Source organism: Sinocyclocheilus anshuiensis, unplaced genomic scaffold (assembly GCF_001515605.1).
Source record: "Sinocyclocheilus anshuiensis isolate Anshui unplaced genomic scaffold, SAMN03320099.WGS_v1.1 scaffold902, whole genome shotgun sequence".
Taxonomy (NCBI): Eukaryota; Metazoa; Chordata; class Actinopteri; order Cypriniformes; family Cyprinidae; genus Sinocyclocheilus; species Sinocyclocheilus anshuiensis.
In genome coordinates, this window is record NW_015537974.1 from 191,751 (window position 1) to 206,992 (window position 15,242).

Below are 15,242 nucleotides of genomic sequence, written 5' to 3' on the forward strand. Positions count from 1 at the left end.
TCCGACTGGATTTGTCTGAAAGAAGAAAGTCATATACACCTAGGATGACTTGAGGGTGAGTAATTTATGGGCTAATTTTCATTTTTGGGTGAACTAACCCTTTAACTACCTTCTGTTAAGGTCCAGTAACATTTACCATACTAGTCATTTCAATTGGAATATGCATGATTGTGAGCTTCACATAAGATTCTGAATTTCCCCACAGATTTTGCTCAAGTTGTTCAAGTTGGTCACAAGAATTCGCCTTGTTGAACAACAGCTGCTCGGTTTGACTTCTGTGTGAGTGGTGCTATTAACAATTGCCCTTGTTTGGCTTTTTTTCTGAAGAACAGTGGTAAATTTAACTGCCCAGGACAGGCAAGGGACTCGTGAACAACTCATGAAACTCATCACACGAAAAAAAAAAACAGTTGCGGATCATCCAGGTAAGGACAATAAGGTAAAGTTCACTTACTCTTTCGACAGCACAGTGTGAATGTTTAATGGAAAGTGTTCAATAAAGACAAAAAAGATTATAACTTTTTGTGTGTTGTTTGCATAAGAACATTGTATTTGTCTAAACTTGTGAATCTGATGAAGATCAGATGATATTTTATGACCAATTAATGCAGAAAACCAACCAATTTACATACTTATTAATAAATACATGTAAAATAAATAAATGGAATCCAAAATAAAACCTCAAAGTGACTGATTTGAAATGTTCTTTATAGCAGCAACTCCTTTCAGGTCATGCAGGCCATGAGAAGAGCACGAAGGCATCAGCATGATTTGCCTTACTCATGAAGAACACACTTGGTGCAGCCTTTGGCCAAAATGAGCTACCTTAAAAGGCCTCCAACATTTATTAATGTTTAAAACAGCCTTCACATTGGGAGCATCTCTGAGATGCCTAAAATGCTGTTTATGTTGGCAGCTCATTCGGTTTTGAAACAGAGCTTAGTTTTCAGCATTCAGAAATCCTGCAGATGTCTAACCTCCATGCTGGGATTCCACATGTGATCCTGAGCAGCCCTGCAATGGTTCCAGCTGTCGTGGGGATCAAGTACAGTCCCTGCGGCCTGGGTAGGGTACATCCCGCTGGGCACTGGAAGCAAGCCGTGTGGGCCTGAGTGCCCTGCCATCTACATCATGCCAAAAGGACATATAAAGCAAACTTACATTCTTTATGTACATTCAGGGGTTAATTCACTAGTGTTTTATTCAATCCACTTGCAATCCAACTAGTTGTCTGCTGCGTCCTCCACACTCTAGTAGTCAGAACTGAGTCTTAGTGAATTTACCCATCTGAATTAGACTAATAGAAGCACTGTACCTGGTAATGATTGTGCTGGCCCATGTGCTGAGGACTAGGGTAGAACCCTTCACTGGAGCGGGGACTTGGATAACCAGGTCGACTGGGCTGTAATCATACACACAACTATGTCAATATACTAGTATATCTTGACCAATCGGGTTAATGTTAGGTGATGCTGTTAAAATCAGTCCACCAGACGCACACAAAATTCTTGGCATTTTGTGTGGATGAAGATTTCAGGCTGTTGAAGGGGAAAAAAATTAAAACAGGCAAACAGAAAATGCAAGCAGTTAATTAAATGTTAACACAATGCTCGTTATTTCAGAAATGTTATTATCATTCTACAGTACGTGGGCGGGTATTATATATTAAAGGGAAGGGATTGAAAAATTAACGCTTATTGACAGGAGGCAGTCTTCATCCGATTGGTTGGGATACTCCGTGCTCAGCTGTGGGTAGATAAAAAAAAAACAGAAGTTGGACTGATCTACCTTATAAACCCGTTCATAGAGAGTCGACTGACCACAGCTCCAGATGAGCAAAGGAGGAAACAAAGGAACAGAAGGAGAAAAGTAGGTGACAACATACAATAACATACACTAAGTGGACAGAAAAGGCTTAAAATGGGGGAAAAAACCCTCATGAAGACTGGCATGAGAGTGATGGGAATTATTGTCTCTAGTGAAGGACTACCAAAAAAAATTTCCTTTTGTTAATAATGATGTTTGGAGATGCAGATGGGGTTGGGAACCTTTTTACAACTGTTTTGTCTGCGCTTCTGAAAATAAAGCTATATTCGTTTTTGAGATTCACAAAACCACACACGTCTATCAATGGTAGGTTTAAGCTTAATTTTTATTTAAATACATGTTAAACATCAGGTCTGGCACACAGTTTAGTTTACATGCACTGAAGAGGCAACATGCAGTTTTCCTACACAGTTTTATCTGGAAGATTTTTTAACTTGGTTTTAGCCTAAAATCATCTTTGATCATGACTGAAATGGTCTAAAATGGCTCTAAAATAAGAACTACATTGAAGCCTAAAAGGCACCATGGTAATTAAGTCACAGTGGTTGAGTCAGTAAAATACCTTTACTGTATTAAAGTTCAATTTCTGTCAGACTAAAGCAATAATTTGTCTTTTTAAAATGTCATGTAAATACTTTTTACATGATTTTTGCAAAGTTCGACTAACAGACCTACAGTAGATAATGTGATTGTAGTTTGGCTTTGTCCTACATGTACTGTATACATGTAAATCTGACTGCATTTTCTCCAAAAGCCAGAGGTGGCATGCAATGTGAATTTAATCCTTCATATTTCCAATAGAGTGCAATAGTCTGGTTCCGGAAATAACAATCACATTAACTTTCTCCACAGGGCAACTGATTATTTTAACAATAACCTATAAACCTTTGAATACAGACCTACTGTGAGCTCCAAGGTTATTAACTGATGGAATATGCTTTTGTTCAAGCCGTCAGTCCTCGTTATTTAAGCTTAGTTTTTAAATAACTGTTTAAAAAGGAAACCTGGTGAAACATTACATTAGCCATGATTCTGCTAAGAAATCTCCACCAATCAGAGAATGGCCCACTCCAATGAAGCACAGTGAATGATGTAGAGTCAGTTTCTTTATGCTCTCGAACTACTTAAATACTTGTATGCGTATTTTGTAATAAACTAAATATAATGTTTCTATATACATAATCAACACATATAAATCAATAGTTTTACATTTCTCAGTACACAGTCTTGTACCTTGGTCAAATACTTAATAATGTAGTGATTCACCTCAAAGCTAGCTAATTTGTTGTTTTAAGCCTTTTTTTTTAATTCCCATGGGAAAAATGTATAGAAAAAATAACTTCCGGAACAAATGTTGCTGAAAAAGTGGGCAGGCCCTATTACACTCCATTACATATTGGGTATACTCAGTCTTTTTTTTTTTTTTTTACCTCTATAATGTCTAATTTGCAGCTAAAAATGGCATGCACCAATAAAAGTACTTGTAGAAAGCTACAGTAAAATTCCTGGGATGCCCCGCTAACAGTCCTAGCACACCTGCCTGTGAGAATCTGTAGGGCACGTGGGTCAGGCTCAGCTGTTGCATGGTGGGATAGTAGGGGTCGAAGAAAGCAGGCTGGGTGGCACTGTGGGGGACAGAGGGTGTCGTTCTGGGCCCCTGAGGGAATAGCAGGGAGCAGTGCAGCGGTAACGGCTGAAGCAGAAGCGGGGTCTGAGTTTGCAGGAATGTATGCTGGGGATGTACGCTAAGCTGTTGTGTATTAGCATGAGTGTTGTGCTGCATGTGTGGTGATTGGTTAATGATGGTTTTATCGCATGGCACCGGAGGAGAGGCAGGCGGCTTGGACTGGCGGATGTAAAGGGAGATCTGGGAACCAAAGGGTTGCTGTGGAGGGCGAGAAGCAGCAGATGTGGGCGCAGACAGACAGTCCATACTGAAGCTGTGCTGGAGGGGGCGTCTACGGGAAGGCTACACATACACACATACAAAATATAAGATGAGCTTAACAACACGGGTAAACATGGCACAAACAGAAGGGATGACAAAGGCAGAAATTTAGTGAGGCATGACATGGATGAATGCAGATTAATTCTGGCCATTTGTACAAAGCCAGGTGTGACCAGTCAACATTAAAACAGACATCAGCACCTGGACAGGATGATTGGCAGGTCTGACAGAGAGCAGAGGGGGTTTGAAAGTAAGAGTATGAAGTGCTTTAAGCCACACACAGAGTGAATGAAGAGATCAGCCTGGCCTATCAATCACCACAATATAAGCAACACAGGAGAGGGAAGGATTTAAAAGCAGACAGACTAACAGAATCAATCAAAAAAATAAAAACTACAATTCAAATGTTTGGGGTCAGTAAGATTTTAGAATGTTTTTAATGTTTACTCATTTAATGTGGAAAAAAAGTGTTTGATGCTCACCAAGGCTGCATTTATTTGATAAAAAATACAGCAAAATCAGTAATACTACGGCATTTTATTTTAATTTCAAAATGTTGTAATTTAAAAATGTAATTTACTTTTCAGCAGCCATTACTCCAGTATTCAGTGTCACATGATCCTTCAGAAATCATTCTAATATGCTGATTTGTTGTTCAAGAAACATTTCTTCTTACGATCAGTGTTGAAAAAGTTGTTTTAAAAAAGCTGCTTAATATTTTTGTGGAAACTGTGATACATTTTTTCAGGATTCTTTGACGAATAAAAAGTTCAAAAGCATTTATTTGAAATAGAAACCTTTCGTAACATTATAAATGTTTTTACAGTCACTTTAGATCAATTTTAATTGATCCTTTCTGAATAATTGATCAATTATTTAATATTACAAATAATTTATTTCAGATATTACAAATAATTTTGAGTGTATTTCCTATTAAAAGAGGAAGTAAGACTCAATGAGTCATCAATACGTTTAAAGTGTTTTCTCAGAAAAGAAAGACTGCAAATTTTAAATGCACATAAATCTGAATATTTCTCAAATTAATTAGTCAACTTTGAGGAGCAAAGCTCAAAGCTGGCACACACGGACTCCAAGTCTTGATTTCATGGATGTATTCATTTTCATCCAAAAGAGGCTTAATTTGACTGAATTACTGATCAGTTTATAGATCGATCAGTCAGACTGTGATTGATTTCTTTGTATTCTTCAAGTGATAAATGGAGCTTGAATCTATAAAATATGGAAAGATTATGACACATCTAATGATATTCATTGATCCCACAGCTTGCTCAGACAGATGAAGAGAGTAGTGAAGACAGAGAACCACATGGGAAGAAGCATTTTTGCATATGGGAAGCATATGTAACAGACAGTGGGGGTCCAAAAGCCTGAGATCACACTGAACATCTGTGATTCAAAATCAAACAAGTAAATATAATAATATAACTATTAATGTATTCATTAATGTAGTTATATTATTTCTTTTTATTAAATTAAGACAAATGCAAAATAGAAGAATTTGTCTTGGTGGGCTCAGTAGTTTAGACCTCACCTTATACAACCATAACAAATGAGAAACTAGAATTGTATTGTATCCAAGACACAGTGATGTTACATGACAGAAGACATGACCTGACACACACACACACACACATATATATAAACACTTGAAGCACACACACTCTTGTTTAACACTTGTTTTTTGTTAAATAAAATGAAGAAAAAATTGCAGTCAAAATTTTCAGAGGGAAAAAATTCCTCGTCCTTCTTTCACTCTAATTTTCAACAAATAAAAAAAGGTTAAAGGTGACAAATGTGTGACAAATGGTGACACGCTGTTAACCTTGGTAATAAATCTGCTGTTCCAGATGAACTCGGGCTGCCATAAATGTAAAAACGTAAAAAACACATGAACAATACAATGAATTTAAACTGATGTTCTTTTCTGCAATCACATGGACATAGTCAGATAGTTTAACAAAAGAAATGGCCCGGCGCAGTTACTTACTTTGGGTGGTGCTTCGTCCGAGCCTCCTGAGTCCCAGGATACGGGGACCTGCCTCCTCATCTCCATACGGCTGCGCTCCTCCTGCTGAGCCTTCTCCTCCCCGAGGATTGTACTGCACAAACACCGATGGAAAACTCTATCAAGCAACAACATCCTTCTTCTAGGACTACAATTCCTTAGGAGATCTAAATATGGATCCTTGCGTTTGCGACCACTCTTGCAGAGCTGGTAGGTAATAAATCTCTTCACAAATTACAAATTTTCCCTCAATCTTTGCTTTAATACTTGTCAATGGGTGTGAGTTCAAGAGAATGACAATTCCAATTTTATGCAATCGGTTGAAAGGTGGAGTCACTCTACCATCACAGACTAGTCAGTGTAAGATCCCAACCCACACACGGTCGACGACCACAGAAAATAAAACAACACTGATTCATACCTGAAACACTATTCGAACTATTTCACAATCAAATACATCACGAGAAGCTGTAAGTAGTCAACGTGATAAGAGGACGACAGACATCTCATTATGTTAACATATTTACAGTAATCCATCATCTTTTGTCATGCTAGACTGCTGTGTGAATAAAAAGAGGCATGTTAAACACTTATATAAGGATTTACAAACTCCTCATCCATAATAAACTGCATGTTCAAATGTTTGGGGTTAGTAAGTTTTGAATAAATTATGACATTTATTCAAAACTGAATAAATTAATACATTTATTCAGCAAGGATGCATTAAATTGATCAAATGTGACAGTAAAAACATTTACAATGTTACATCCTGAAAGAAATACATCCCTGTTTACACAAAATATTAAGCGGCACAACTGTTTTCTACTGTGATAATAATAAGTGTTGTTTCTTGAACACCAAAACAACATATTAGAATGATTTCTGAAGGACCATGCAACACTGAAGACTGGAGTAATGGCTGCTGAAAATTCAGCTTTGCCATGAAAAGAGAGAGATGCAGGATAAACAGAAGGGACACCTGTTGTGATCAATCCAGACCTGTTGAGCTTCCCCACACCCAGACCATCATACACAGCCATGACTGTTGCAGGGGTCTCAGGCTCTCAAAAAAAAAGACAAAAACTGTAGCTGAATGTAACTAAACAGACCAAAAGGTGCTATGATAACTTCAGGCTTAAAAGCTCTTGAGGATTACCAATGTTTCTAAACACAAGTTCAATATCAAGACTGAAATCTGTCCTCACAAATATTATATAAAAAAAGAAAAAGTTTAACAAAAATTGCTAAAATGTTAAAAACAAAAATTAAATATAAATTAATAAGCTTAAAAATGCAAAAAATAAATAAATAAAAATAAAATGAAAAGTCAAATGTCAAAGTTGTGCTTAATATCTCTTTATAAACAACATTATTCTTAAAGGGGTGGTTCAGTGTTTTTTTTCTAGGCTTGATTGTGTTTATGGGGTGCAGTCTAACATGTGTTAATGCTTCGTTTTTTAAAAAGCGCATTATTTTTCACAATTTACCTTTATTCCACACCACTCTGTCCCTTCTCTGGGAAACATGCTGATCATTTCCTTCTTTTATGAAGCCCCTCCCTCAGAAATAGGCGATGGGCTCTGATTGGTTAGCTAGCCCAGTGTGTTGTGATTGAAAAAAAAATCTATTAAAATAGGAAACAGTTTCTGTATTTCACAATATTATATATTTTTTTTACTGTATTTCAAACTTGTCCTATATTTCAGACTTCTTTAAAAAAAAGTTTACTCCTACCGACGGCTAACGTTTGAGTAGTTTCAGGGTGGGGTCTGCTCATGATAGACCCCAAAATAGACACAATAAAGCTCCAGTACACCCACAGCAATGGCTTCAATAAAAGCCTTAAAGGATGGAAATGTTAGTAATGACCTTAAAACTCACGAGACAGTCCTTATAGTATCGATATGTGAAGTTCGTACATGTCCTCAGTGAAACCTCGTGCTCGGATGTGCTTACAGAAACGCAAGAGGTGCGAAGAAAGGCTGGAGCATGTAAGTCTTAGGGGTGAGAGAATCTAAGCTGACTGAGAGAGGGACTATTTTTGGAAACTCTATTATCTCTGAGAGAGACCATGAGTGTGTGGATGGAGAGAGAGAGAGAGAGAGAGAGAGAGAGAGCGAGAGAGAGAGAGAGAGAGAGAGAGAGAGAGAGAGAGAGAGAGAGAGAGAGAGAGAGAGAGAGAGAGAGAGAGAGAGAGAGAGAGAGAGAGAGAGAGAGAGAGAGAGAGAGAGAGATTACCTTTATTCCACACCGCTCTGTCCCTTCTCTGAGAAAAGCGCTGATCATTTCCTTCTTTTATGAAGCCCCTCCCTCAGAAATAGACGATGGGCTCTGATTGGTTAGCTAGCCCAGTGTGTTGTGATTGGCTAAACCGCCTCTAGTGTGTGTCTAAACATCCCACCCTTCACCTCAGCGGCATGTGCTCCGGTTGTATTGTAAACAATATACTATATTAATATATAATTAATATCGCTTATCAGTTTGAGCCCGATTGAGAAGCAGAGGATATTATTGAAGAGGATCGTGCAGAACCTGTGCAAGCACGGCTTTTAATGGTAGGCCTATGTTTTTTGTTTGTTGTCGTCTCATACTTTTAGATACGCAGTCATTTGTAAATGCTACTGCTTATCTTAGCTTTTAATATACGGTTTTATCCTGATTAAAGCTTTAATACAGTACGGCAACTGCACACCAGTATTGAGAACTGCTGCTTTAGAACATTGATTTTGAAACTTGTGAATCCATTAGAATCATTAGAAGACAGAATCGCGATTCATATATGAATAGATTTTTATGTGCACCTCTAGTTTTCTCTTCCTCTTCTCTAAAGCAGCGCAGGCCTCGCCCCCTTTGCTGCCTTTTCCCGAGGGCGGGTTTATCTGGGTTTGTGATGTCACGAACCCGGGAAGTAACTTGTTGTAGTCCCTACCAGCTGTTTTTGTCAAATCTTAAAAACATTACTTTAAAAACAGTGAAAAGTCATGAGGCTTGGGCTAGACAGGCCTTATACAATAAATCATTCTTGATTTAAAAAAATAATAATAACAAAACTGAAATCTATCAAAACAACTCTTGATGATTAAATTTTTTCCTAACTAAAAATGTAAGAAACCAAATGATGATATTATAATTAAAAGTTTTCTAAATGAAACAAAAGTTAAATCCAAATTTGTTATGGAAAGGTTGTACTTAACAGCTCTAGGTTGGACTTAATGATTAACAATATTTGTGGGGGGAAAAAAAAAACCTTAACACATACAGAATCTATGAAATAACTATCGAGCCCCAGACTCAGACAAATCACGTGAGTCTAGCATCCTCTGTCTGACTGTCTGTGATTGACAGACTATCTGCACCTTCTCATCCTCATTTCTCAAGTCTAATGCTGAACTTTACTGGGCTACTATACTCAGCTGAGGGCCACTCCATTAAAAGAAAGTGACTGTTTTTACTGTGTGATTGTGACACAACAATCACACCTAATTTAGTACGTGTTACAGCGTCTATATACTCTAGTCAATTACACCTGAACTAGCTAATCAAGGTCTTACTAGGTATACTTGAAACTCTGCAGGACACCGGCCTGAGTTTGGTGACCCCTGCCCTAGAATCAAATACCAAACATCTCAACATACATAGAAATTCAGACACACAAAATACTTATTCAGTCTAGTGGTCGACCGATATATCGCCAAGGCCGATATATCGGCCGATATTTGGCATTTTTCAAATATCGGCATTGGCCGATAAGTTTTTCTGTTTGGCCGATGCGTTCGAGGCGTGACTTTTATTTTGACGCGCTTGTGTGCTGTATGTAAAATGAGTGTTACCTTGGCTTTATTTGAAAAAAAAAAAGAAAAAAAGATTCCCAATGCACACAAACTTCCCAGAATACTGAGTGCCCTGTTGGTTACAGTGTTTACTTCCTTTTCAATTAGATTTTTATTAAATATTTATTTGTGAAAAATACTTTGTCTTCTAAAGTGTATATATGATTATTTTACACAATTATTTTTAATCCATTTTCAAATGATTTCAAATTTCTTAAATATTAATTAAAATAAATAAAATTATATCGGCTTTATATCGGCCATCCTGCTTTTCAAGATATCGGCATCGGCTGTCAAAAAACCCATATCGGTCGACCACTACTTCAGTCACTGACTCAAACTATTTAGTGCAAAGACAAACATAATGATTCATTCCTCAAGCTGTTTGGACTAGACTTTCTTTCTGCAACCGCTGACAAAGACTTCTGAGGAACAGACAACGGACTTAATAGAGATTAAGCATCCTGTGTGTCAAACCCATGTGATTTCATTACATTTCATAATGCTCACTTCTCAGTGTTCACTGATGTAATAACCTTAAGAAATACTTCTGAAGAAGCTGCATAAACTTTATTTATGTTTTATACCAACATCTGTTTAGCCATCACAAATGTGACGCTATTTTAAAACAATCCCCATCAACACTGACCCTGAGATGACATCATAAAGACATTAAATCAACTAATCATAGACCTCAAGCATACAGAAACTAATTTCCTTATCATTAACAACAGGATATTGACTGAACATCTGCTCCGATGCCTTTATCACTAGTTATGGCAGTAATTTGGCTTTACAAATGCTGTTAACAGTGTAAATATTTACAAGGTCTCCTAGAAACAGACATTCTACAATTTAATTTACTGCTAATTTAATGGGGGATCTGAATTTTCCAATATGCATTAAAAAAATTTCACTCCATCCAAGATACCTAAAAAGGAATTAATTTTAAACTTAAGAAGCAACATGACATATCTTCCTCAATCTGGATATCTGGGACATCTGTGTATAACATGAGATCTTGGAAACATTTAGTGCTGTCAAATCAGATTTTTAGCAAATAGAAAACTTGGATGTTTTTGCTGAAGGCAGATTATTAGGGATTTAGGTATTCGATGGCCTGTCAAAGAACAGCTCGTTTTTTTTTTCCCCATTTCCATTAGTGTTTACGGGAACTGACTGCATGTGTGGACATGAACAGACATTTGGGAACTCAACACTATTGTATCATGAAGGATGCAGGCAGTGTGTGTGTGTGTGTGTGTGTGTGTCTGTATGTGTGCACGCCTGAAAGGGTTACAGATAAAAGCTCGAGGAAAAAAGAAGAAGAGTAGGAATTTTCTCATAGTGGATATTATGAAATCAGGTCCAGACAGGAAGTGTCAGACATGCAGAGGGCGAATCAAGGCTTAACGGAATTAAACTTCCTCTAAAATGTCTTTCGGAGTATTTACACGAACATATACACTACCATTCAAAAGTCTGGGATCACTATAAGATTTATTGACATTTAATAATGTTTAAACATTATTACAATTTATAAAAACAAACTTTTCTGTTCAAAATAACTGCTTTTATTTGAAATAGAAATATTTTGTAAAATTCTAAATGTTTTTACTGTCACTCTTGATCAATTTATTAAAGTAATGAAATTAAGCATACATTTTCCCCTCCAAAAAAGAAGTCTCACTGACTCCAAACTTTTTAAAGGTAGTGTATACAGTATGTGCATGGGGAGTTTTTTTTATTTTATAAATCCTCCAACTACAAGAGTAACAAATAAAATAACTCTAATTCTAATGAACATGTTCAGTAAACATTTGTTGTAAATAATGTTAAGAATCTAACAGTAAAGAGTACAATACGTATAGAAAAATATTTGTGTATAGAAAGTAAAACATAAATATAAACCAAATGTAACAACAGCAACTAAATATTTCATCTCCCCATTCAAACTGTATTAGTGTGCATCAGCTTGACTTCACATAAAGCTCTTGAATCCTGAAATTAAGAAAATGTGAAATAGAGTGCACATATGGATATAGACAACTTACATGAAACCATAACAACCATGGTAAATGTACAGAATCTTTATAATATACACAAAGCTAAGTACAGGGACTATAAAGCCCTAAACCAGATTAATAAATGATACCTGGACTTGGAAGCAAACCAGAGTTTTGCTGTCAAATGCCTGTAAAATACTCTACAGGTCAAAAATGCTCAGTCCTTTGCATTGAACTCAGTCAAGTGTGGGTGTGTGTTGGGCTGAATCTTTATCTGCTGCACAAGACCAGCAATCTTTAAACACAATCACTGTAGTCAGACAGTCATTTATACTAGCATTACAGTGCCCTCTACTGCTATTAGGCAGATTCATTTACTGTGGTCATGAGACTCTAAACCAGGAGGGTGAATGTAAGTGTGGAGATGACCACTAGCAACCTATGTGGAATTGGAAAAAGATATGCTGAAAAATACCAAGTTTTACACATGCAAAAAAATAAATAAATTAAAAACCATCACCTTTAAAATTCAAATGCTGTGCATAGTGAGCGGATCAGAATTTGAAGCTCGACAAAGTCAAGTGGACTGACCTTAGTTGGCCTTTGAGCTCAGTGAATCGTGGTCGTTTGCTGGGGTCATACGCCCAGCACTTGGTCATCAGGCTGTAGAGGGTTGGTGGGCAGTTGAGCGGCATAGCCAGACGCTCGCCGTTCTCAATTCGGCCTATCACATCGTTATTCTTCACGCCTTGAAACGGCTTTACTCCGTACATCAGTATCTCCCACATACACACCCCTAAAACACAAACTGAGGTTAGATACACATGAAGACAAATGCAAGATTCCACCTCTGATGAAACTCAACTTTAGCACTAATTAAAGACACTATTAATTAAACTGTCACTGCACAAACAGGATGGAAATATTAAAATTCTTCTCGACTAAAAACTCTCTTTATACATAGTTTCGGAAAAGTTTAGATGATCCAAATGCACTGCATGTATAATGCTAATGGTGACTTTGCATTGTCTGAACATGCACAATGATGACTCTCTGATTCTGACAGAGGAATTCACAGCAGTAAAACACACAGACACACACTCTCTTACCAAACATCCACACGTCGCTGGCTGAGGTAAAACGTCTGAAGTTTATTGACTCTGGCGCCATCCATTTAATAGGCAGTTTTCCTTTAGAGGCTGTGAAGAGAGAGAGAAAGAGACAATGAGTGTGAATGAGAATGAGTGGAGGACTGTACATTCAGCAGGTATGTAAAAGTTCGTTCATACCAAGAACGATAACGATAATTAAAACTATATTAGCATTCAAACCATGATAACACCCTTTTTATTTTAAGCACAACTATGGTTTGTGAACATAATTGTAGTACACTGTAAAGTGGGAAGGATTTAGATTGGCTGTCAATGCTTTTGTTGTTCATCAGATAATAAAAATTAAAAAATGACTCCGAAAGTAGCTTGACATTATCCATTTAATTTAATTTTCATATTTAATTTACTATATTATACTGAATGTTTCACATTCAGAAGCGAACACGTTTTTGTGTGGGCTTTCTGATCTGTACTGAAGAAGATACATTATTACCTTTATAATAAGAGCTGTCCTCCATGTATCTAGACAAACCAAAGTCTCCCAGCTTCACACAGTCCACTGAAGATACCAGAACGTTCCGTGCCGCAATGTCCCTGAAAAAAAGAGAGGTTACTTTAGAAAATGCTGAGTAGACATCTATAAGAGTTGTTCTTTCCACCTTATTTCCATAATAAATATGCATGCAGAAGTGCTACCAGATGGGGATTCAGTCTGCAGAAACGTTCAACAGGAAGTGGGTGCCGTTCATTATCAATTATGATGGCTTGGACGATGTGGACACTTACCTGTGTACAAAGCGTTTGCTCTCCAGGTACGCAAGAGCTGTGCTGAGCTGGTAAGAAAACAGGATGAGTGATGCTAAATCCAGACTGTACTTCCTAATCTGAAGAAAGGAACGCAACTGAAAAGCAAAAGAGGAGAAAATGTTCATAAATATAATTAGTAAGTACAGAAACAGTATTTCAAGAGCTTTACGCAAATTCACCGAAAACTAAATTAATCTGAAATCAACACTTATCACTAAATGGTGCTGTTGTATAAGTCACAGAAAACTTCAATCTATATCAGCACTAGTAATGAGTTTCGAAAGCACTGCTATGATGTTTTCCTCCGCTCATAGTCAACAGCACATAAGTAAAAAAAAAAAAACTACTGCTTAAGTGTTGTGTAAATGTTGATCCATTTTGATGCATAATGGTCCTGTCAATCAACCACTTCACTGAAAAAAGGGTTTAAACTTTGACTAAACAGGGCTGTAAAAAAATTAATGGGTGAATTGTAAATTTTTACATACATACTTTATACATACTTGAATATGCCTGCCATCTATTGCATATGCTGCGACAGATAATTAAGCGTCAGCTAAAATAACATGTAGATCATGTAAAATTTACTCATAACGTCATATATAAAAGAGATGCACCGATCGACCGGCCAGGGACCAGAATTAGCCGATTTTCCACATGATCGGCCCTTACCGGTGACCGGCCGGTCAGTCTGCCGATTTTGACCTTGTCCATTTTGACGTCACACCTACGCTCACATCCGCATGTAAACATGTTGTCGGCGTGGAAGTTCTTCACTGTGAGTGAAGAAGACAAAAAGTTTGCAATTTGTAATACGTGTAGGGCCAAAGTAATCTAAGGGGGAACCACAGGACTTGATTAACGTTTGTCTGGGACAAGTAGATTTTTTTAAAGGGGCAAGTGAGAGAGAATTTTACTTGCCCGACAGGACAAAAAGCTTGATTAAAACGTACAGTTTACAGTACAGTACAGTTTGCCTCGTTTCTGAATGAATCAGCCATTTAAACAAATCGGTTGAATAAATGACTAAATGACTCACTCATTAAAACAGTCATTTGCTGCCACCTACTGGTGATTTGGTTTCATTTTTAAAAGCATAATTTCATTTTTCCCAATATTTCTTATTTGTATGTTCAAAAATTTTTTTAAAACATTAATCTTATAAATTATATATGAATTTGCAATTTTGCGGTGTAAATGCATTTATGGCACCTCGGCTTCATCAAACAGTCTGTGTAAATACATCTAATGCCACTTCAAATGCAGCTTCTGTGTTTCCTGCAGTGGAAAAATTGAGTTTGTTGATGCTGATTTCATTTGATTGTAACAACTCTACAGTTTCTTATTATTCTAACTGAATTAATTTAAACAATGTAAGAATTTGATGTGAAAGATGACACATTTAATAAGGGAAGGGGGAAAAAATTTCCATTTATAAACAGTGGGAAAACAACTCATTTACAGTTAAAGGGTTAGTTCACCCAAAAATGAAAATTCTGTCATTAATTACTCACCCTCATGTCGTTTCAAACCCGTAAGACCTTCGTTCATTTTCGGAACACAAATTAAGATATTTTTGATGGAATCTGAGAGCTGTCTGACCCTGCATAGACAGCAACGCAACTGAAATGTTCCCAAGTCCAGAAACATAGCAAGGGGATCTGTAAAATAATCCATGTGACATCA

The 15,242-nt window shown here is 37.0% G+C and overlaps 1 protein-coding gene across 1 annotated transcript in view; it reads right to left on the minus strand.

Annotated features, from left to right (window-relative positions):
• Nucleotides 1-15,242, minus strand: part of LOC107672068 (focal adhesion kinase 1-like) — a 76,314-nt gene that overhangs the window by 8,706 nt on the left and 52,366 nt on the right. The window contains exons 21-27 of the mRNA XM_016465166.1: nucleotides 13,536-13,651; nucleotides 13,243-13,343; nucleotides 12,747-12,836; nucleotides 12,229-12,433; nucleotides 5,784-5,895; nucleotides 1,316-1,402; nucleotides 978-1,124 (exon numbers count right to left, since the gene is read on the minus strand). Of these exons, the coding sequence (XP_016320652.1) occupies nucleotides 978-1,124; nucleotides 1,316-1,402; nucleotides 5,784-5,895; nucleotides 12,229-12,433; nucleotides 12,747-12,836; nucleotides 13,243-13,343; nucleotides 13,536-13,651 (858 nt within the window). The remainder of the gene's footprint in view (nucleotides 1-977; nucleotides 1,125-1,315; nucleotides 1,403-5,783; nucleotides 5,896-12,228; nucleotides 12,434-12,746; nucleotides 12,837-13,242; nucleotides 13,344-13,535; nucleotides 13,652-15,242) is intronic.